Here is a 23,555-nt window from a genome sequence, read left to right on the forward strand (position 1 = left end):
ATTCCTAACACAGCTTTCCCTTGGGAAACAATCTATTCATAGGAGGAAGCCTCTTCCTTCAAGTCGTGGGGCATTCAATTCTTGTTGGGGTTGCTCCACTATGCATTAAATCAGTAAAGAAGCATGAAGAGAAGAATTTGGTGGCCTACACGCAAGCATCTGGTGATGTCTAGAAGCACCCTGGGTGAAATGTCATCAAAGCAATGTCTGCAAGCGTGGGGGGGAACCACGTCCCATGGCCTGGCTGTAACATAGAGAAGAGCCAACATCCACATTGCAGCTGGGATAAAAGCCAAGGAGATGATCTCCTGTAGGAGACCCCAGCCCTAGGAAGAGGTACTCACCATCCCATCTCCACATTTCGTCCCCGTCATCACCAGCCCGGGGTCGGAGAGGTCTTCCTCATCGTCCTTCGCGGTGTACATGTAGGTACCTCGGCATTTCACCTCCCGCCCGTTGAAGCGAATGGTGGTGTCGATGGAGACAGTGTTGGTCCCCTGGGGCTTCTTAGCTGAGCTCTGGCACTGGATCTTGCCACACATAGCATCCCTAGAAGTGGGGCAGAGCCGAGGTGAGGGCCATATGTATGTGGGTACCGGCCACCTCATCCTCCCTGCCCCATCACCCCCTGTCCCAGCGCCTGCTGGCTCATCTCCCTCTGAATTTATGGCCATGTTAGGTCATGATGGGAGAGGCTCAGTGGGTTCAGAAAGGACTTAGAAAAATCATGGACAGCGCAAAGAAATGCTGGAGGGAACAGGCAGAGGGGGTCCCTCTAACACCCCTTGTCTAACTGGGAATACTGGAGAGCACATGCTCCCTAAGTCGCATCTCCTGCGGACGTTGACTTTGATTTTCCCTTCAGGCTGGGCTGGGAGGTGATGTACGGTGGGACAACCTCCCAGCAGTGATGGGGACTAAGCCCAGGAAGGACCTGGTGTCTTCCTCACGTCCAAAATGAAGCTGGCCCCAAGGGTGATGCCAGCAGGTTGGGGTAGGACCCCACCAGTTCCTTCACAGGGGTGGGCGGCAGGGGGCTGTGGGTGCAGGAGGAGGAGATGTGGCACCCACGGGTGCCAGCACTGCACCCACCTCTTGTCGCATTTCACGTAGCGCCCTTGGCTGTCTTTGCCGCAGTTGCCATAGGTGTTGCCGGCCATGTTCACGTCCTGGAAACAGGCGTCCGGGGCTGGCCAGGCACCTGCAGGGAAGGAAGAAAAGTCCCACGTGGGATGGGGAAATCAGCCAGCAGGGAGAAATACCGAAACTGGGAGCAGCAGCTGGATGCTTATGGAGAAAACACCATGGAAAAACTCTCCCGGAGAGCTGCTGCTGCAGGTGCCGGCCCAAGAACAGCACAAGAAGGGTGAAATCCCCTTTTCTCCGGGGTCTCGCAGAGGATTTTGGTCCTGGGGAAGGATTCCCCCCTGTGCTTGCTGCAGCTTTCCTGGGAGCACCCGGAGGTGCTGGTTCTGTGTGCCCTGTACAGGGTGGGAGCAGCGGGGGTGTACCTAGGTGTGAACAGGGTTTGGAGTGGGGGTATGGGGGCTGCAGCATGCACAGGGGCAGGGTGCTGCACATGGCTGCGCGCGGCCATACGTAGCGCGGGGACCCTACGCAAGACGGGGTCGTACGCGGCAGATGATTGCCATATGGAGGATATGAGCTATGGGCCGTATCCGCTTGCCCCATATGGGCTCATGTGCAGCGTGGGGGCCATATGCAGCACGGGGGGTCTATGTAATATATGGGCTGTATGCAGCGTGGGAGCCATAGGCAGCGGGTGGATGGGCACAGAAGAGGGCCACGCACCTGTGAGTGTGCGTGCACAGCACCCTCAGCCCTCCACGCCAGCCCCACAGACACAGACCGCCAACCCTGGATGGGGACAACACAACCCCTCCATCCACTACCCTCCAGCCCCACGGGCAGGGACCACGGGGACCCCACGGGCAGACACAGCGCTGAGACCCAACGTGGCTCCTGTTCCGGACAGGGGTGGCAAGAAGGCTGATGGGACTCACCTGGTCCCCAGAGCTGGACGCATTGCTGGTGGTGGGTCATGCACATGCCGTTGTTGCAGTAAGCCTCGCCGTAGGCGCAGGATGAGCCGTCCAGCAGGTACACGTTGGCCGGGCAGTAGGGCGAGGCACCCGTGCAATATTCGGGGAGGTCACAGGATCCCGCTGCTTCCCTGCAGATCGTCCCAGCCACCTTTAGCTGCCACAGGAGGAGAGAGAAACATCGGCACTGAGTGGCAGCGAAGGGGCCAAGCCGGGATTGCAGCCGTCTCCTGGCACAGCTTGGGACCGTAAACCATCTATAATGTCCCCCTGTGGGACTATATGGGGCTGTCAAGGTATAAAGCCAAATTCCTGGGCTGGACCCCAGCCACAAAGCAGCCAGCAAAGCCTCTTCTGCGGACACAAGTTAACGCATAACCCTCCTCATTTGGTGCCAGTGGGGGAGGTCGACCTTATGGACATGCAGCACCAGTCCCAAGGGAATGGTGGGGGCTGTATCTCCCTGCCCAGGCCGTGGGTGGGTGGGTGGGTGGGCATGGTGGGGGGCTTACCTTGCAGCTCTGGCAGCAGTCGCCGTGGGCACACTGGGCCCCCTCCTTGAGCGTGCAGTTGTGCGCGTTGCAGCACGGGTTGGTGCACTCCTGCGTGGGGAGAAGAAGATGACACCATCACGGTCAGTGATTCCATCCCTTCCCCATTGCTGCCACCAGCCCCTTCTCCACCCATCACAGCGTTTCTCTTCTCATTTTGCTAATGGGGAAACTGAGGCACAGAGGGAGATGAGGAAGACCCGAGCACTCTAGGGTGAAGTCAAGAAGAAAGCCAGGACCAGGTTAAATGGATTTAGGAAGATAGGAATGGGAAGAGCCCTCGGGATGGAGTCCCTGTGGTGACCAGCACACTCCTTTCCCTTGGAAATACCTCTCTCCATGTGGTCCACGCTCTGCCACCCAGCAGCTGAGCTGAGCTGCAAAAGCCTCTGTGGGAAAGTGATGCAGGACCCAGGACCGTACCTCCACCTCCCCGCAGTCGCAGTCTTCTCCTTCCTCCAGAAAGCCGTTGCCACATTTCCGTCCTACTACCAGGTCCTTGGTGTCGGGGAGGTTGAAGAGACACATGCCACCTCCCTTCTGGAAGTAGTTCTCCAGCTGCCTCTTGCTGCAGGAGCTGAACACGCGAGGGAAGGGGTGTCTGCGCAGGGGACAGATGGGGAGGGATGGGAACCGGGGCGATCGGGACCAGGAGAAGGTGGAAAACCACAGTCAGAGCTGGGAAATAAGGACATGGGCAAACTGGCACAAACTCTTCCAAGAGCAGAAGCCACCATCGGTCAGATGCATCAAGACCGCTAACATCTCCCACGCCAGCTCGCACGTCTGAGCATCAGACTAACAACCAGGGGACACCACACCGAGCCCAAATATTTTCCAGAATGGGATGGGGTGGACAAGTAGAGCGGCTATACGCCACCCACAAGAGCATCAGCGCTCCAGCAAGAAACCTCTTGGAGATTGGAGGCCCCCATGGTCTGAACCTCAAAGCTCAGCGAGCACCCATGCCTGCAGGCTCTGCCAGCTCGATGCTGGTGCTGGTGTCACCTCCGCGCTTCGGTCCTCTGCACCTGGGACACTGCAGACCCCCCCGTCCTAACCGCAAGGCGGGTCTTCATATCTGCAGTGACAATCTGCTCAGGATGTCTGCTACATATGCGCCTGCTACCACTGAACCGCTGATGGGAAAAACCCGCTTGGGGCTATTTAAATACCTCTGAGGCTGAGATGGAGAAAAATACTCTAAAAAAATAAAGACAAATAGAAAAGGAACACAAAAAGAAACCCATATAAATCATTCACAAGGCCTGAGCAGAAAAAAAAAAAAAATCAGAGCCTTCAATTTCTTAATAGCTCAGCTGGGCTTTCCTGTAAGGAGCTGGAGAGAAATGGTAATCTTCTAGAGAAGTTCTGAGCATCATTCTTCCGTAATTTTGCACAAGTTTGTGGGTTTTTTTGTGTGATGTACTAAGAAGGAGGAAGCAGATAATCAGAACTGTGCACCATTCTCTGCTTCAGGGCTGGTTTCATTTCCTCTTATCGCTGAAAAAAAGTTTTATATCATATTAGGACATCTCATTTCTGAGATGACACAGAGGGCTTTTTCTAAAAGTATTTTTGAAGTCTGGGTGAAATCTCTTGAGCTGCAGGGAAAGCTGTAAGTCCATGCAAGTTATGGGAGGGTGAGCAAGTAAATATAGCCATAAGATGGTACAAGAACGTGCAAATAGGGACAGGTTCCAGACAGTCAAAAATGTGTTTCTTCCTCATGTGGGGAAAAAAAATATTTCAGCAAAACTAAGAAGGAAGAAATGTCACAGCTTGGAGAGCTTTGCCTGCGGAGGTGAGCAGGGGCACAGCTGAGCTACAGCATCTGCTACTGCTTTGCACCACTGCATCCAGCTCCGGTGGGTGAAGGCAGGATAATTAATTAGTAAGATAACTAAACAAACAAGTGCACAACTGCCTCGTCCTGGAAAGCCGATGCTTTTCCCCACCACAGTCCAAATCCACCTAGGCAGAGACTAGACCCCACGGGCTCAACGCCGCAGTCTGACAGCCCTGAGAGCCACAGGGAAACAGCCTGGGAACACCCTGACACCACATTGTGGTTTTGGACTGTTTCTTATTAATTGGAAGAGTGGGTGGGTTCAAATAACAGGGAATAAACAGCTGCTTTTCTGCAGTGCAGGGAAATCTGGGATGACTGTATTGTCGGGAGCCGGAAAACCCAACAGGAGAAGGACTTTGGCAGAGAAAGTGGCACCAACCAGCTGAATTTCATACAGCTTTGGGCCAAATTAAAGGGTAAATGCAAAGGAAAACAAACCCTGGAAGGATGCCAGAGAGCATGAAAGCTAATGACTGCCACTCCGGAGCATCCCACATCCAGATTTAGTGAGGGTGGGGTGAGTGATGTGAGCTCACCCCACCGCAGCCCTGCGATGCCATGAGTCCCCGCCGGTGGCATGACCGGAGACAGGGCAGCCCTTGGCCCTCTGGTCTTACAATAAAGAATTTTGTCGTGCTGAAGTCTGGGTTAGCACAAGAAAATGCCTTCGATTCCTGTAATGCATCTACCGGATAATATCCATTTGCTTCCATCCCTGGCTCTTTTGGGATAAGGCTGCTCAGAGACCACCAGCCCTGCCTGCTCCCGGGCTCCGGGATGTGCTCATTCCAGGGAATTGGGATGTGCAGGGCAAACTGGGAGGAGGACAACCAGCCGGGTCCCCCTTTGCAACGAGGCACCGCACCCAAAATCGTGCCTTGCAGGACAGGACCCCCGTCCCCGTTCTCCAGCCCACCCCACTGCAAACAGCATCCACAACCTGCTGGGGGGGCTCAGGGGCTGTGTCCCGTCCCCACCGCCACTTACCCGGTGGCTGCTGCCATGACACAGCCGCCTTGCTCTGGGGTGGCCTCTACGCAGCAGCCCATGCTGTCGTGGCTCATGCCGAAATTGTGGCCGATTTCATGGGCCATAGTGGCGGCTGCTCCGATGGGCTGCTCCGAGTGGTCCTGGATAGGGACGGGGGATGCGTCAGCACAGCAGCCAGGAAGGATGAAGAGGGGTGATGCCACAGCAGGGAATGGGGTTGTGGGGGTGGAGGGACCACAACAGCCCTGGGACTGCAACTGGGTCCCGTGGGAAGGACAGAGAGAGGGATGGAGGAGGATTCGTGGCAGAAATGGGGTTTGGTGTCCTAAAAGTCCTGCATGGGACTGTTGGGAAGCTCTTTTACTGGAGGCAACTGCTGAAAACCCAGGGCCTTGGAAGGAGCATCCCAAAACCGAGAAACCTCGCTGCCCCCACTCCACCAGCCTGCCTAGGAACCACAAGTCACCATCACCCCATCAGGAGGAAGATAAGAGTTATCTGGGGCAGAGATGACCCTACAAAACCAGAGAGCACAAGCAGGGGACAAGCAGGGGTCGTTCAATACGAGGGGCAGAAGCAACACAGGAGATCCCAGCTGCAAGCTGGGGGTGTACATGGTGCAGGTGACATTTAAACCAGCCCTTTCCCACCCTCCTTAGTTCTTGGCCAACATCTGAGAGGGCTAAGGGACTACCAGCATCATCGTTCGTTCTCAGGCTGCATCCCAGGACCAACCCCGCGTGGCTGGTCCTCCAAGCCCGTGAAGAACCCCAGCAAGATGGGGTGGCGATGGGGTCCCCAAGCCTGGGAGAAGCAGCGGGGACCCCCACGCCCCTCTTACCATGCTGACGCCTCCAGAGTTATCCACGCTGCACATCCCCTCCAGAGGGGCCATGCCGATGGTTGTCCCCCTGAACGTCTTCCCCCTGCCCAGAAAGAAGAACGGAGGGGCAGTTAGCAGCCCAGGGGTGGTTCAGAGACCCCAGTCAGAGCTGGGACCCCCCCTGCCCCGACATCCCCGGGTCCGTAAGGGTGCTCACGTCAGCAGCTGGGCATTGTCGTGCTTCTTGCGTGACCTCAGCGCCTTCTTCCACTGCAGGAAGGACCACAGCGTGGCATTGGCATCGCTGGTCACAGCGCACTGGTCCCGCTCCGTCCACACCTCCAGGCCGATCAGGGCCACCTTGATATTCAACGACCTGTAAAACTGCAGGGAAGGGACAGGGATGGAGGAAACGGGGACATCCTCCATCCCTGCCACCGCATTTCGGCTGGCGGGTCTCTATGCTTTCCCTCCACACACTTGTCCCAAATCCACCTGCAAGTATGAGCTCTACAGGCACAGGACCCAGGTTGCCATGATGCCATCCATCAACTGACAACACCTAATCGTGTCCCTCCTTGCGTCAAGGATGCCGGCGTTGATCCCCATCGCCGCAGCAGGGCAAAAGCCAGAGCACGTTTCGCTGCTGCAGCTCAGTCAATGGGTGGCAAAACATTTTCCACCGCCTGCTCGCATCTGCCAGCTAAACTCCCAGCCCTAGTGACACGGGGACAGTCCCTGAGGGCCACCACCAGGCTGGCCCCAAACTCAGGTGCTTTCACATGCACTGGGAACGATGGACGTGGTCACGAGGGACCAGCAGGTCCCTCTCACCGGCCATTACCTTGTCCACGTAGTTTGCAATCTCCACGATGCGTTGCTTGGTGTGGCCCAGGTTGAGGTTCTGGTTCCTGTACTGCAGAGAGATGGGGATGGGGAAGGGTCACCAGAGGAAGAGCGGGGAGGGAGACAGAAAGGGGTCCCAGCTTTTTGGCAGGGGACCGGGTTTCTGCCCGTCCCCCCCCAGCACTCACCAGCGTGTGATCCGCAACGATGAAGAGCTCCATGTATTTCATGGTCCTCCAGGCATCTCTCTTCGCCTGCAAGAGAGATAGCGAGGCTCAGAGGAGAGAAGGAGCGGGCAGCCCATGGCTCTGGGCATCTCAGGCTTCCCAGACACCACAGAGTTGCTCAGGAAGGACAGCTGAGAGGGGAAACGGAGGCACGAGGCGACAAGGAAAATCTGAGTGTCCACAGTGCAATTCCCAATGTCGCCTCATATCATGTCACGCACCGTACGACGCAGCACCGGACCCCAAACCGCATGTCCTCCCTTTGAGATCTCCTGCCCAAAATCAAACCAGGTAAGCTGCCCACGCAGACCCCTCACATCCCATCTGCCTGCACAACCCTGCCCAGATGCTGGGGTGATGGGCAACCCACCACAAGCTGCAGGGTATTTAGCTGGGGTGCAGCCAGCCCTACTCCCAGCCCTCTGCCCCTCCACGACCAAAGGACACCAGGATGGATTTACCCGGTGGTGCATCGGCTGGAAGAGCCGAGCAACGTCAGCGATGCTGCTCCCAAAATCGTCGCCGTGGCCGCAGGTCCCACCTCGGATGGGCAAGTGTTCTGCTCGGTGGATGATGTGGTGGCCTGGCTCGGGGGTCCCCAGGGGTTTCAGGTAGTAGCTGGCATTGCTGCTTAGCACTATCAAGCCCCTGGAAAAGGAAAGCAGCCCCTGATGGCTCCTGTGGTGCTTTCACTCCGGCTCCCCCAGCCCCTGCTGAGGACCCACAAACTCACTGCACCTCAGCTTGGTCCATACCCAGGGCCGGGGGCAGACACGAGAGATGGGTGTCTCTGTCAATACGGCCCTATCATCTAATACACCCTTAGCATTAAAACCTCCGTGCTGCGCAGACCACGTGAATGCGGGCTGGCAGTTTGTGGTTGCAACGGAACGAAGCTCAGTTCTGGGGTACCTGCTGCACGGAGCAGGATCTTGCCTCCTCCAGAGACAAATTTCCTTGAAGGCAGCTCGTGCTGCCAAAAAAACAGCCTCCTCCCCGCCCCCCCCCCCAACCTCTGCTGCCTGCTCCTGGGGTCGGATGAAGGATGGGAGAAGGGGAGCGATGGAAACATCAGACCCGTGAAGCACCTAGAGCTGGGCTTGCAGGACCATCGGTGCTGCTCCGAGGGGGTCCCTGCAGAGAGGAAGGGGGCAGCCGGATCCATCCCCCTCTTCATCAGCCCCACAAGTTCCTCCCCTGCCCTGCACGTCTCCATACCGTATTCCCGAGCAGGTGCTGAGGACGACCCAGGAGCCGCCGTAGCCCTGGACGTGCCCGTGGTAGTGGCAGTGGTCCTGGAGAGAGGCAATAGAAACCTCCATTAGAAACCACCACGCAGGGCTAGGCAGCAACAAACCCCATGTGCTCGTCCCAAAAAAAAACCAAAAAACCACCCGTTTTGCATTTCCCAGCCAGGCGAGCGGCGTCCCTTCACACCGGGGAAGGGATGGAGCCAGGAGGTTGTTGGCTCTGGCAGTTCAGCCCAGGACACAGACAGTCCCGCACCCGGCTCGTTGGAAGGGTGACAAACGGCTGGTGGGGAGACGTCGGGAAGAGCGAGGGCTGCTTGAGTCCGGCGCTGCCTGTGTTTATTTCCTAAGGTGCTGTACCGCGGCCAAGAGATACAGGAGCCACGTGTTGCTGCATTCCTCCCGCGACAGGCGCCGGGGATGCTGCCAGCGAAAACACCGCGCCTCGTCCCGGTGGGGTTTTGGCTTCAGTCCAAGTGCCAAGACACCCCGAAAAAAATGGTGATGAGCTACATCCCGCGTCCCCCCACCGGCACCCACCGTGTGGTTGGGGGTCACCGTCACGGGCTGCCCGTCCGCGGTGTAGTGCGTCTCGGTGTAGCCCGGTGCTAGGAGCCTGCGGAGAGAGGAGAGGGGAGAAGGGTGAAGACCCTCGAGCTGCGCTGGGTGTCCTGGCTCGGGGACGTGCCAAACCTCCGTGGCCAGCCCTGGGTTGAGCCGTCTGCATGGTCCCTCTTCACAGCCCCCCTTTTGCAAAACTTTGGGCAGCAGAGCTGGTAGCGCGCCCATCGCAGGTTTGGGGTCTCCGACACAGCCACCCCATCCGGCCCTGGGCATGTCACTTCACCTCGCTCTCAGCACCATGAGCGTGATACTCCTAACCCGACACCCCAGCCACAGGGCAGGGGGTGCCCCCCAAAAAAATCTGATTGTGAAAAAGCTCAGGCTGCTTTTAGAAAAGCCTGCACCCCTCCTATCTTCACCCTGTGTGCCTTGACTTCCCCGCAGCTACCGGCCGTCTCCCACCGAGGTCGGTGCCGGGGCCACTCGTGACGCAGCCCCGTCCCACGCTGACAAATTGGTTCCTGCCGTGGGGAAGAGCCAGAGCTGAGCTTGCAACCAGCAAGCGCGTGGGGCTGGGGGTCCCAGGGAGCAGATGGTGGGGAGATTTAGATGGAAACGACCCCACGGGTGGTAGGAGAGAAGAGAAAGGGACGAGGGTTTCCCACACTGCCGAAGGTTGCGTGACCCTGCCCAGATGCCAGGGTGATGGGTGCCCCACCACGAGCTTGCAGCCACCGCGGGGACAGCACGTCCCCCGAGGGACAGCGTGCGTGCAGGGGTCTCGGCCACCCAAAGAAGGACAAAGCAGGGCTGGGTTTACCCCTGCTGACAGTTCGGCCCTCAATTCGTGGGGTTTGGCCCCATTCCAGGGGTTTTATTCTGCAGCAGGAGAAAATAAACCAAGCGGCCAGCCCCAGAATAGCCCTCCCGCCTCTTGGTTTCTATTTTGCAACCAGTTTAACCCCAAAAATGTCGCTGTGGGCATGTTCCCGCCTTCCCAGCCTGCCTGCGAGTGGGTGTCTGGCACCGGTAACTCCAGTTACAGCAGAAAAAGGAGACAGGAGCTCAGCCTGGGTCCTGGAAAGGGACCTGTGGGCAGCCTGGCAAGCCAAGTGCCTGGCCAGCGTGGAGGCGGATGGGCAGCTGCCCGTGCAGGATGGGGACAGTGATGGGACAGGTTGGCTGAGGACAGCAGAGAGGTAAAAGCCTCCACGCCATGCCTGGGGAACAGGGGGAATTGGGAGGGTTGAGCCGATCCCCCAATGGGAGCACCAGTGAGTCCCAGCATGGCTTAGACCACTGGGATGTCCTCTCCAGGGCAGGCTAAGGACCAGGAGCCCTAGAGAAGGAAAGGCAAGGAGATGGCTATTTTCCGCCAGCACAAGGAGGAAAACATCACAAAGGGTGGTTTTGGCGGCCGGCCACGTCTCCCAGTGCCAGAAGAAAGAAGATTTGAGGTCTAGCATAGCCTGACTGGCCCATGAGCTAGCAGTGCCAAGGTAGTCCTGTTAGCTGGCACAAGACAGCAGTGTAGATGGCCAGGACTTCACTGGTCTCCCCAGTAGACACAACCACTAGGCACAGCCAGTCTTGGGTGCTGTGGACTATCCTGGGTGCTATGGATGGTCCTCATTGCCATAGATGCTCTTAGATGCTATGGACTGCCTTGGGTGCCACGGATGGTCCTGGGTGCCGTGGAAGTTCTTGGGTGCCATGTCTTGAGTGCCATGGACTGTCCTGGGTGCCACAGATTCTCTTGGATGCCACATACCACCCTGGGTGCCATGGGTGATCTTCAATGCCGTGGACTATCGTGAATGCCATGAACTGTCTTGGGTGCCATGGGTGGTCCTGTGTGCTATGGGTGCTCTCTGATGTCATGGAAAGTCCTGGGTGCCACAGACGGTCCTGAGTGTCACAAACGCTTTTGGGTGCCACGGATGATCCCGGGTACCATGAATGGTCCTGGGTGCTATGGACTGTCCTGGGTACTCAGCTCCCTTTTGCTGCCACCACCCCCCTCATCTGTTCCACTGTGCCCTCATCCAGAGCACGGCATCTTGCAATGCCCCACGCTCCTCCAGTCCTGCCAGAGGCACCACTGCCACCAGGGATGCTCTTCACCCCTCCTGGCCACACGCATCCCTTCAGCACGGCAAAGCGGTACAAAGTCAGGATTAGGGTCATGAGAAGACACACAAGCATCGCCAGGCCTGGTGCACCAGCTAGAAACAAGGCTAAGCTCCACACATGAGCTTTGAACCCAGCTGCCAACCCCCCCGTTGCCCACAGTCCTAAAACACAACGTGCATGGGAACCCCTCAATTCTCCTTCCCGCACACCAAAAGCTCCTCTGCAGGTCGCTGGGACCTGCTGCCCGGCAGGGTTGTTTGGGGGACACCGCAGTGGCTGCTTTTGTACCCAAACAGCAGCAGGAGGAGGGTTCTGCGAGGCACGAGCCTCCCATAGCTGCTGGTGAGAAGCAGAAGTGGAAGCAGAAGCTCGTCCTGCGGAGATCATCTTCCTGCCCTGCCCCACCACGGGGCCGTCTTGAACCAGGAGGGACCCAAACCCACAAAGGAACAAAAGCCACGAGGTCTCAGGGAGAAGGCCAAGGAGAGCAGGGCAGGAGATGGAGCGATTTCTCTCTTTGCTCCAGCCCCGGCACGAAGGGATGCCAGGCTGGGTGAGGGTCACAGGGGACAGACGCTGCTGGCACCTGCATCCAAGCTGAACCGAAGAAGGAGCCCAGAAAGAGCGGAGAGAGACTACGTGGCAAGGTCACCCAGGAACGGGTTGCCAACCCCAAGACCGGACCAGCAGAAGAGCACCAGAGGTTTCCAAATCTCTGCCAGCAGTCAGCATTGCCCACCACGCGATACCTCCAAAAATCTCACAGGATCAGCCCCCACCAGGCAGGATGGCAGCCCAAGAACTCCCCCCATCCCGCTGAGCCTTTACCTGGCACATCTCCATCCCCTAAGCACCCCACACCGCCTTCACCTGTGCCAGGTCCTGCACTGCGGCATCGAGCCAAGGCTGGTTCTTGGCCAACACGGGTGCGGGCAGTGGGGAAAAAAAAAAAAAAAAAAAAGAGCATTTCAGCCCAAACTGCCACATCAGCTGCAGCTGGCAGGAAGCCACACCTGGTTGTCCCTTCCCTTACGAGTAGCAAAGCCGGGACAGGGCAGCCAGGATGCTACCGCTCCACCTGGGACCATGCCAGGGACACCCAGTGCCCCTTTCCCCACATCCAGCCCCGACACTTACTGGTTCCTCTCCAGCACCAGGATGAGCTCTCTGCCCTCGGCCATCACGGCCACCTTTGCCCGGGCAGGTACCGGCACCTACGGAGGAATCAAAGGAGGGACGGGGTTAGAAAAGACAGAGCCCAGGATGCTGCCAGACTGTATTATTGTAGGACCTACTGCTCCGTTAGCAACACAGAGGGCAGCGGGTACAACGGATTTTGAGCACCATCCCTGTTTGGGAAAGCAGGAGCTGGTTTTCCAGTTGCAAAATCGCAGCGGGAGTAGGGAGAGGACGTGTGCCCCAGGGCAGGGGCAGGCACGAGTGGGACCAGGAGGTCCCTGAGCATCCCCAGCCACTCTGCAAGGGACAACCCACACCGATCCACACCACCTCCCAAAAGTTCAGTCCCTAGATTCAAGCTGGCAATGGACCACCGGCCACCGGCTCCTCTGTCCATCCCTGTCCCCAGCACCTTCCTCTGCTCCCCAGCTCAGGGCACATCCCAGCCTCTCCTCTGTGGATCTGCTCCAATTATTCCATCCCCTGCCACAAGCCCACGGAAGGTGAGAAATAAACCCTCCTGCTTGATTTCCCATGAATTCCCAGCCTAGCAGGGGATAAAAGAAGATTCACGCTGAGATTCACCCCGCGAGGATGGGGGGGAGACAGCAAATCCCAACTCCGCTGGCAGCTTCCCCAGGGAAAAGCAGCAAGGGAGAACTGATATGAGGTACAGGATGGGGAGCATCGCCACGAGCATCCTGAGCGGGGTCTCCGTGTGCTCCATCCCACCAGGGATCCTGAGCCAGGGAAAAGGGTCTCATCCCCTGCAAAGGCTCATCCCTGGGTGGGTCGGCACCTACGTGCACCCCTGCAGGGTAAGGAAATAAATAGCAACCGCCCGGGCACCGGATAACTGCACCGTTAAAAATACTGCGGGGCAGCAAGAGGAAACGATTGACTCAGCTTCCCCAGGATGCCGGTGGTTTTACTCACTCCCTCACTTCGGAGGGCGTTAAATGGGAACCCTACACAGGGATCCACACCAGCACGGCTCGTCTCCACGTGACAGGATGGGCTGGACCCCAAAATCGCTGCCCTCCTCCGATGTCCCCACATCCCTTCCCCAGCTCCAGCGCTGGGAACACTAAAAGCATCGCCCTATCTCTTGTTTATGGCCTGGCCAGCGTGGCTGGCTCCTTCTCCCTCGCTCGGTCCCTCCCCATCCATGACGGATGCAGGGAGCCCGGCGGGCTGCCAGCACTCGGCCCCACGCTCAGGGATCTGCCGCAGGGGTCCCAGCAACCTGGCCGTGAGCTGGAGAGGTTTTCCCAGCTCTGGAGGAAAAGGGGAGAAAAAGGAGCCGTCCCCGCAACGCTCCGGCTTGGGTCACTCTTAGCATCACGGGGTTTTGCAGCCGGTCACTGGGAATGCAGCGGGGTGGGAGTAAAGTTGGGTGATTCCTAGCTTGGGCTATAACAGAGGTCAAATCCTGCTGTTCTCTCTCATCCCGAGGGAGATGGCCAGCAAGGATTTGCTCCTTCTGAAACCCCAGTCCCCACCCCATGGGTACTGGGGAGACTGGGGGACCTCCAGCCCAGCAGCCCCAGGGCCACGCTTCTGGGGATCATCGTGTTTATAAGGGGCAGCATCAGGGGTCAAAGGGTTTTTGGGGTGTGGGGCAGCCGGGTACGACTGCTACTGCACCTCAGGACATGGATTTTGTGTTCCCAGGATGGGTGTTCCTGCAGGTCCACCCCAATATTGAGGTCTAGGGATGGAGGCATCCCATTAAGCTGCTCAAATTGGCCATGGGGATGCTTCTGGCCCCAAGGAGACCCACGGGTCTGAGTCCTTATGGCCCCATTTCCCAAGGACAGGGAGATGCCGGTCACCCCAGCCTGCGGCAGCATGAGGACGCAGTGACGGAGTCAGGCTGGCCGAGCCCCCCCTCCGCCTCCAACACCGTCTTCCCAGCTCCAAAAAAGGAGACCAGACATGGTATTTTTTTTTTTTTCCTTAAAAAAAAAAAAAAAATACCAAAAAAAACCCAACAGCAAAGCAAGCCGAGGCCGAGGCCCTGCCGCTTCCCGGCGAGCCCCTTCGGCACAGCCACGGTCCCCCGCTCCCGGCGAGGGGCCCTGGGTGATGCAGGGAGGAGGAAGCCGGGGCAGAGGGCTCCCCTCCTTCGGCGATGGTGGGAACAGGCTGTATTTTTAGAACATGATCTTATACAAACATCACTCCCTGGCCAAACATGGTCTGTACGTTTTTTCTTGCTGTTTCCCTTCTTTCCCCCCCTCTCGCCCTCTCTTTTTTTCAAGCCTGGTTCTCCCCAGCTCTGATCTCCCTAACACCCACTCCCCACAGCCCATCTCCTCCTCCTCCTCCCCAAGTCCTTCCCGGCGTTGAATTCCCCAGCAATTACGCCCTGCCTCAACTTAAGGGCCTTTACTGGCAAAAATACTCTTTCCTAGCTGCCGTCTTAAAGGGACATGAGTTTGTATAGGGTTATCCCGGCAATCACAACTCCCTGTGCAAGCACCGTCCCGTCTCCCAGGCTGCCAAAGGCTGGAAAAGAAACCGCTGCTAATGGGATCAGTGTCCGACCCCTGCGAGGTGACGCAGCGCAAGCTCTCGCCTTCCCCGTGCCTCAGTTTCCCCTGAGAGCACATTGGAGAGGCAGTGGGAGCGGGAGACTGATCATGGTTTCAGCTGGGATGGGCTGAAACCAGGTCAGCCCCTGGAGAAATAAATAGCAATAAAAAGAGGGGGAAGGAGGGCGTGAGCACCGCTCGTGCCCGGCAGGAGTCAAATAACCCAACTCTAAGGCCAGGAAATATTATTGCATTAATTACACACACATAATTTTGCCTTGAGCCTAACTAGCCGGCAGTTGGGTCCCCAAGAGCTGCCTGCCAAGACATTGTGCACCAGGAACGAGCAGGGATCAGCACCATCTCGGCTCCAGCATCCTCCCAAAATCCAGCACCGTCCCAAAATCCAGCACCTTCCTCCCCCACCCAAAAGCTGCCACCTCCTTTCTCCGGCAGCCACGAAAAGGATGCACCGGTCCCCGCCACGGGCTGCAGGAACCACCTTCTCTTGGCCCTGGCTGGATGTGGAGGTGGTGGCCCCTCTCCAGGACACCCCAGCAAAGCCAGTCCCACCAGGGGGCTGGGAGAGGCAAAGAGGAGCTGGGATGAATCTGTCCTGGCCAGGACCCAGCCTGCGAGCAGCCCAGAAGACCCACTGGGCCAGGCTCAAGTCTATTTTTCTTCTTTCATCTGCTGATCAGAAAAACCACAGCGATGTTTGCGGAGGAGCTGATGCCAAGGGGTTCGCATTGCTCTTCGAAGGGAAAGACAATCTTCGTTTCCCCACGGCTCCCGGCCATCCTCCTTGCCCAGGCTCCTTCCTCCACCCTTGCTGGAAAGCCGCTACCCTGCAGGAGAGCGGCTCTCCCAGGAGTGGGCTCAGAGAGCACTGAGCTCCTTGGGAAATCACTAGTTAAGCCAAAATCCAAAAGCCACATTCAAACCACAGCCTGGCCATCTGCTCAGGCAGGTCCCATAAGCCCTGATTTCCTATGTAAGCACAGGCAAGCCTGGATGTAACAAGGAAGATGGGGATCGGAGTTACCGGGAGATGCTCCGTAGAGGATTTGGTGATGGGTTTTGCAGCTGGAGCATCACGGCTGAGCCAGGTCCTCCCCAGGCAGCTGGATCCGAGCAACAGGAGTTAGGGTTTGAAGAACGCAGCTCGGGGATTTCATCCCCTTGTCCTACATGCACACCGGAATCGGGATCCGAGACCTCAAGGACAAGCCTCTCGCTCCAGCTGCTCACTGGAAAAGCATCCTGGGGCCAGCCAGCTCCAGGGGAGTCAGGGGAGAACCAGGGAAATCCAGACCCTGGAGGCAGAGGCTGGATTTTGGTTGTTTTGAAGCGAACTTGGCTCAGGGACCACATCAGGGTTTGCTCAGTCCTGCCACACCTCGCAAAGGGAAAAGGGCTTCCCTGCAGGAAACAGATTGCAGGAGCGCGTGTCCTCGGCACCTGCAGCCCACCCCAAACCACGGGCGGTCCTCTCCTCCCTTCCTTCTCCGGAGCAGGGATGTGACCCCACGGGTACCTGATGCTCCCTGGAGAAGGGCCCGTGCCACAGGGCCAGAGGATGCACGGGGGTATCACACCCCAACCACGACCGGAGGGGATGCTCCAAGCCTTCATCAGTGAGGATGAAGGGGATGGACATGTCCCATCCCCAGGACAGGGAGACACCGGCTGCTCCAGGGACCCAGCGGACAGCCGGCAGTGTGAGGGGAAGAGGTGGGTGGAAGGATGCTCCATCGGTGCCAAGGTGCGTTCCCGGACAGGGATGGGGTACCAGGAGAGACCCAGCGGGAGGTTCAGGGACTCTTCTGCCTGGGTGCTCCTCAGCCCTCGTGATTTATAGAATCACAGAATGATTCGGGTTAGACGGGGCCTTCAAAGATCACCTAGCTCCAACCCCCCTGCCATGGGCAGGGACACCTTCCACTAGACCAGGTTGCTCCAAGCCCCATCCAACCCGGCCTTGAACACTGCCAGGGATGGGGCAGCCACAACTTCTCTGGGCAACCTGGTCCAGCATCTCACTGCCCTCATCGTAAAACATTTCTTCCTCACGTCCAGTCTAAACCTACCCTCTTTCAGTTTAAAACCATTGCAGTGAGAAACCATGCTTGGGAAAAAAAAGCAATTACAAAGGGAAAGAAACAAGACAGGGAACACCACAGGCAGCACGACAGGCTGGGTGAGTCCCCAGGGTGGGCACAGGGGACTCCCGTGCCTCAGGGCTGGATCCTGGTGGGATGAAGGGCTGGAAAAACCCACGGTCAGCTCTGGCAGCCTTCACTCCGTGCCCTGAGCCGGGAGGAAGGAACAGGAGGAGGAGGATGCCAGCAGCAGCGGGGCAGGATCCCACCCCAAGCCGGTGGTGACAAGGGAGCTGTTTGCAATCAGGGTCCCCACGACCTCCTCCCCGGCCTCTCCAAAATCATTTCCATGTGTGCCGGGAGCCGTCGAGCCCGCGGGGAGTTCAGCCCCGAACAATAGGAGAGAGGAGGGTGTAGAGGGGGGAAGGCAGGGTTCGGCCCACCCAGCACCATGCCAGCCCGCACACGATGGGACTGCAGGGGCCACCACCATCTCCTCCTCCTCCTCCTCTTCCCGCTGGCTCAACCTCGCTCCCCTGGGAGAAGGGAAATGTGGTGATGTCCCCCAGGACCGTGACACGGGCCACCCCGCAGCATCCCGCCTGCTGCACAGAGGAGAAGCCCCCGGGGAAGGGATGGAGGAGCCTCGGAGCGGTCACCACGCTTGAACCCGTCATTTCACACACTCGGATGTTGTCTCCTTGTAGACTCCCGCCCCAAAAGCCAGCCGTGCCCGGACAAACGGAGCAAGGCTGGCGGCAATTACGCGGTCACATTTATTTCCAGGATCTTTGCTGGAGGGCAGGAGACGGGGCGGGGACGGGATGGACTGAATTGATCCTAAAAATACACACACCAGCAGTACCAGGGCTGGTACCGGGCTGGTTTGGGGCTCTGTCTGCAAGCGGGGAGCCCGCTCACCCGTACCCCATCCGTTGTTTGGTTGCCACCGTCCTTTCCCCACGAAGCCTCCCTGCTCCCGGCTGCGACCACCCTCCCTCTCCCCTCCTTCCCCCTGCTCCGAGGAACAGGAGTCTCCTTGTTTCAGGCTGGCTGGAGCCAGCGGAGGCAAAGCAGATGCCAGGAAACATGCCGGGACCTGCACGGCTACCCTGGTCCTGGCCACTGGCCGTCCCAGCCCACCGACCCTGGAGTCCCCCGTCAAATCCCAAAATCCCCCCACGTGCCTGCGATTTGCACCCACCCAGCACAATTTCGGGCAGCGGGGTGTTAGCAAGAGTATAAATAAACCTCCCACTGCCACGCATTCCCCATCTTGAACGCCCTTCAACCTAAATATAGACCGGTCCGGGGCTGCTAGGAAGCGAGGGGACATTTCTACAGGCTGACCACAGCATCCCCAACGCAATGGGCTATTTCAGCTACTGGAGAAGCACAATTCCCAGCACCGTGAGAGCGACTCTCCCAATTCCCCTAGGAAAAGGCATCATCCAGACCCTCGGAGAAGGCAGGGCAGTGCAAAGCCCCTCTCCGGTTTTACTGCCGGGAAGCAGGGCTGACCCCTTCCCTTGGCTGGAGCAAGGACGTCTCACTTGGTGGCATCTCAGGTGGCTTCAAAGCTGCATCCTCAGCCCCTGCTCCAAGGAGATGCCACCAGAGAACGTCCCTTCCCAGCGGCGAATCTGCTCAGCCCCAAAACAAAACGGTTTTCCACAACCATCGTGCTGGGAAGCTCGTGGTGCTGGGAAGCGATTTGATCTGCCCCGAAGGAGACCACCAGCCCCCGAAACCCTCCCAGCTGCTGGGTACGAGGATCAGCTGCCGCGGCCGATGGGCAGCTGCGGAGCTGGTTGACCCCAGAGCCGGGCAAGGCGCCAAACCCAGGCGAGGGTCACCGCAAGCATCTCCTAAAGCGGATTTGGGGACGCTGGGAGTGGCAGGGAGGGTGCAAGAGCCAGCAGAGCAGTCCTGGGAAGAAATATCCTCTCCTTCCCACAGCCCGTGCCCGGTTTCTCCACAGTTTTCCCAACGACATCACTCTTAAATCCTGCAGCACTTTCCCTTTAGCTAATACTGCTAGTCTGCCTATCCCGGCCAAACCATCAGTCTGATGAATTACCTCCATCTCCTCTCTCCAAACCGCCCAGCTCCTTTCCGCTCACCCTATAGCTCTTGGCCATCCTTCCTAGTGCCTGCTAGTTAAGACCACGTTTAATTAACTCGCTGTGGCATCCTCTACTTTCCCTATTCATCACCTGAACAGGGCGATGGGTCCTATAAACTCGACATCCTGCTCATGGGACCTGCAAACTCGACATCTCCATCCGAGTCCCACCACAAAGACCTCCGGGTGCAGGATCTGACCGCACAGTGCGGGGGAGAGGAACCGTCTCCGCCCTTACCTTTTCGTCGAGGCTGACGGCTCGTCTGGTACGGCCCCTGAGGAGCCACTGCGGGGTGACCCTCTCTCCGTGGGATGGTGGCCCTGGGAAAGAAAAGACCTGGTGAGCACGCAAACGGACCTTGCAAGCCCCTGAGAACAGGAGCTCCTCTGCAAGAGAGAAATGAGGGTGAAGGAACAGAGCTGAGGACTCCGGCCAACATCCAGGGCCACCTCTTAGGTGTTTCTGGGGGATGGACACCAGCACGAAGCCAAAGCTTCGCCCCCTCCCCAAGCCAGCACCTTCATCGCTGACCCAGCCTTGCTCCTGGAAGCCTCCAAGGAGCATCGCTGCCCACCCAGGTCCCAAACCTTTAGCCTAAATCCCCTGAAACCCACCCTGGACCCGCTCGCATCCCAGCCATCCCCAACCAGCCCAGGGAAACCCCACCGAGCACCCCCAGAGCACCCCAACCCTGGGACGAGGACAGGGGCTGCAGTGCATCCTCCCGCTCGCTCCATCTCTGAATCACACAGCTTTGGGGTTTTTTGGCTTTATACTTTTACATCATCATTTACAAGATGGGAAAGCGTGGCTCAATCACCCAGAGATCGAGCCATCATCTTTCCACCCAAAGCCAGGCTCGAGCAGGGAGCAGAGGAGCTAAAATAGCTGCGGCACGTTACGGGTTTCTCTGAGCCATCCCAACTCCCCCGGGCAGAGCAGTACAAGCAATTCCTTGGCTCGATTAGAGACGGGCAGACTTTCTAAGATTTTTTTTTTTTTTTTTTTTTTTTTTCCTAAACAATGTGGCTGTATTTGATTGCAGCAGAGCGAGCAGCTACTGATGACTTAAGCCTGGACAACAACAGGAGAAAAAAAAAAAAAAAAAGAAAAAAAAACCCTGAAGATGCTGCGGAGAGGGGATAAGGTCTAGCAAAAATGTCAAGGGCTGGACCACCTTGCCAAGCCAAATGTTGTCAGTGAAAGCTTGGATCTAATAACCTTCCCCAGCAAAGGGCAATGTTATTTACTAAGGGAGTGGAATAACAGGGCTTATGGCTTTATAATTTTATATGCTTGTTTTGGTTCCCTATGCAATGATCTAGGGGGATTTGGCTTGAGCAAAGATGAAGTTATTGAAAAGTAAAAAGAAAAAGAGATGGAGTTATTGGTTGGGAATCGCAGACCGAGTGTTTAATGGGATTGAGCTACCAGCCTGGCCACATCTGTCCCACCAGGCCCCGGGACGCGCCCGGTGCTATCGCTCAGTGGCATTTAATCAGCTTTCATTATATATAGCATATAATCAGATTCCAGGAATAACTGCAGATAAGGTAGTGGCATGATCCCAGTTTCCTTCTCTTCACCTCCTCCAAAAGAGTTAGCGAGGCCCTCCAATCCCCCAGCCACATATAAGCCTCATTTTCTGATGGGGAAACTGAGGCACGGCCACGCCACGATGCGACTTGTGTTCAGCCACAAAGGGTGGGCAGCCCCGGCAGGGTTTGCTGCCTTCCCATTACAGACAAAAGCGGGGGGTTGGAAATCTTATTTTTTATTTCGCTGGCTGCCGCAGAGGGAGAAGGGCAGGGAGACGCTGCATCTCCCGGCTCGCTGCAAAGCCCGTCTTTCTCCCACGCTGTCTGGGGAGAGGACGGGACACGAGGGGCAGCCGTTCTGCAGGGATTACTGGGCTGGGCTTCGGGCCACGCTGTAAAAACCTCTTGGTTAATATATTAAGCTTCTCGCTGTTTTGACTATAGCTTTTGCTGGGAATCAGAGAAACTCAGAGCATGAGATAGGGCCTTAAAAATCTAAGTCAAATAAACGCAAATGTAATGCAGAAGGGGTTTCCCACCCCCTCCCCTTCTCTCTTTTTTTTTTTTTTTTTCCTGGAAAACATGTTCATTCCCAACCCTTTCTGGGAATGCTGCATCAGGAAGAGCATTGCTTTGGTGTTTGGGATGTTTGCACCAGTTTGGCCGGGCAGCCCCGTATTTGGGGGATGCCCGAGCCCGAAGATGAGCCCCGCAGCGCCCAGGCTCCAGCTTTCCCGGCTGCTTCCCCTCTCCTCTGTAATCCAAACAGAGGTTTCTGGCTCCCACCACCCTCCCCGTTCCTCTCCCAGCTGCACGGCTCGCCCGGGTCTCTCTTGGAGTTGCTGGAAAACTTATTTTCAGCAGCAGCAGAGAACCCAGCAAAGCTTGAAAGTAAAAATATAACAATAAAAAAAAAAAAAAAAAAAAAAAGTGCTTTGCTTGGAGAAGCATCAGCCCCAGCTTCTCGGTGGGGTTGTGGAAGGAATTAGGGACGGAGAAGAGAGATTACAGGAGGCTGAAGCCAACCTGGCAACCTTCTCCCTCCTATTTGAAAAAGCGATAGGAACCTCTGGGGAAAATAACGTACTTCCTCAACAACAGAAAAAGCCAAGTTTCACCCCAAAACATGCACCAGCAATTGCCAGCTCCCTTTCGAGGTGCCACCGCCCGGAGCTGGGACGGTTGCAGGGACCCAAGGGAGGAGCAGGATGGGGAGATGAGGGGTGTCTCTGCTGTTCAGGGGGTGCTGGGGGGGGGGGGGGGGGTGAGAAGCCAAATCCATCCCCTCTTTTTGGGGGGGGGGCTGGCTGGTCCCAGCCCTCCCATCCCAACCGGACCATATAGAGTCATAGCGCAGAGTCCAACCGCCCCAGCGCTGGGATGGGACGTGGGGGACCCACCGAAAGGGGAGATTTGGGGTTTGGGGTGGGGGCCACATCCCCCAGCAAGGCGATGGAGCCAAAGGGAAAAAGAGCTGCCCCCCCCCCCCCCCCCCAATCCACAGCCATTTTTCCCCTGCAAACCCCAGGGTACCCCCCCCCCCCACCCGCACCCCCCTTCCCCACGGGCTAAATCTGGGGTTCGCCCCCCCACACCCCCCCACACCCCCCCCCTTCTTACCTCGCCATCCAGAAGCATCCCCCAGCCCGGGAAGCAGCAACAAGACCCCCCCCAAAAAAAGACGACACCCCTTAAAACCAACCGAGCCCCCAAGGCTGTAGGGTTTGCGGGGGGGGCGCCCGGCCATGCCGGCTCTCCCCGGGGCTTGTCACCGCCTCTGTTCGCCGTCACCGGTCCTGCCTTCCCTTTTTATGTTCTCGGGTCCCCTCCCACCGGTTTCTACCCCCCCCCCCCCAAAAAAAAAAAAAACAAAAAAAAAACCAAAACAAAAAAAAAACCGCAACCCCATTCACTCGCCCCGACCCGGTGGCCGGAGCCCCCCGTTCCCAGGCACCCGGCTGGGCGCCGGGAGGAGGTGGGAGGGATTGGGGGGGGGCTGGAGGGAGGGGGCCGGCATTGTTCGCTTTTTATTTATTGCTGTGTTTCTTGGCCCAGCCCGGCCGTTTAATGAAAACCAGACCGGCGGTGGAGGCTGCTCCCAGGCTCCCTCCACCGGGGCTCTCCGCTCCAGCCACCGAAATCCCCCGGTCCCGGTCCCGGTCCCGGTCCCCCCACGGCTCCTTCAGCCCCTTTTTCCCGGAGGAGAAGCGAGTGGGTACGGACAGGCTGCCCGCAGCAGGAGAGGGGGTGGGAAAAAAGGCAATTCAATAAGCCCATCCATCCCACCGAGGCAAGACGGAGCAGAGACGCCTCTGCGACCCTCAATAAAAGCCCTAGTTGTTATTAATATTAACCTTATTATTTTTTTTTTTTCCTAACAGGAGATGGGGGTCCATCAAAAGGGGGGGGTGGCACAGCTCACCGCCCCACATCGCGAGCGTGGGGGACGTGGTGCCGCTCGTTTTCCTTCTTACACGCGCGCACACAGAGTCTCTCAAGCCAAAAGGCTTCAGCTCTTTTGGGTCCTTTCCCAGGGGTCAGGCAACTCTCCTCCTTCATCAGTCAGGATTCATCAATAGTTAGCGAAGCCCTAAGAATAATACCGATTAACACTAGTAATTGTGAATGATTTTACTCTAAAAAAAGGGGGACAGCTGCAAGAGGCCCTTAACCCGAAATGCTCTGGGGCCCTCTGCGCATGCCTGCCCAAGGTGACATTTTGGAACAGGAAGGGACAGGGGACTCTTCTGGGGTTTCCCAGCACAAAACGCAAA

The 23,555-nt window shown here is 57.5% G+C and overlaps 1 protein-coding gene across 1 annotated transcript in view; it reads right to left on the bottom strand.

The window, feature by feature from the left end:
- ADAM33 (ADAM metallopeptidase domain 33) overlaps positions 1–22,572 on the bottom strand; it is a 30,040-nt gene extending 7,468 nt beyond the window's left edge. The window contains exons 1-16 of the mRNA XM_049792731.1: positions 22,402–22,572; positions 19,481–19,563; positions 12,437–12,513; positions 9,143–9,218; positions 8,571–8,647; positions 7,814–8,000; positions 7,314–7,379; positions 7,124–7,195; positions 6,497–6,663; positions 6,298–6,382; positions 5,454–5,596; positions 3,038–3,215; positions 2,576–2,665; positions 2,025–2,220; positions 1,093–1,201; positions 345–549 (exon numbers count right to left, since the gene is read on the bottom strand). Of these exons, the coding sequence (XP_049648688.1) occupies positions 345–549; positions 1,093–1,201; positions 2,025–2,220; positions 2,576–2,665; positions 3,038–3,215; positions 5,454–5,596; positions 6,298–6,382; positions 6,497–6,663; positions 7,124–7,195; positions 7,314–7,379; positions 7,814–8,000; positions 8,571–8,647; positions 9,143–9,218; positions 12,437–12,513; positions 19,481–19,563; positions 22,402–22,528 (1,938 nt within the window). The 5' untranslated portion in view covers positions 22,529–22,572. The remainder of the gene's footprint in view (positions 1–344; positions 550–1,092; positions 1,202–2,024; positions 2,221–2,575; positions 2,666–3,037; positions 3,216–5,453; positions 5,597–6,297; positions 6,383–6,496; positions 6,664–7,123; positions 7,196–7,313; positions 7,380–7,813; positions 8,001–8,570; positions 8,648–9,142; positions 9,219–12,436; positions 12,514–19,480; positions 19,564–22,401) is intronic.
- Between the last annotated feature and the right edge of the window lie 983 nt (positions 22,573–23,555).

The sequence above is a fragment of the Accipiter gentilis genome, chromosome 3 (genome assembly GCF_929443795.1).
Source record: "Accipiter gentilis chromosome 3, bAccGen1.1, whole genome shotgun sequence".
Lineage (NCBI taxonomy): Eukaryota > Metazoa > Chordata > Aves > Accipitriformes > Accipitridae > Astur > Astur gentilis.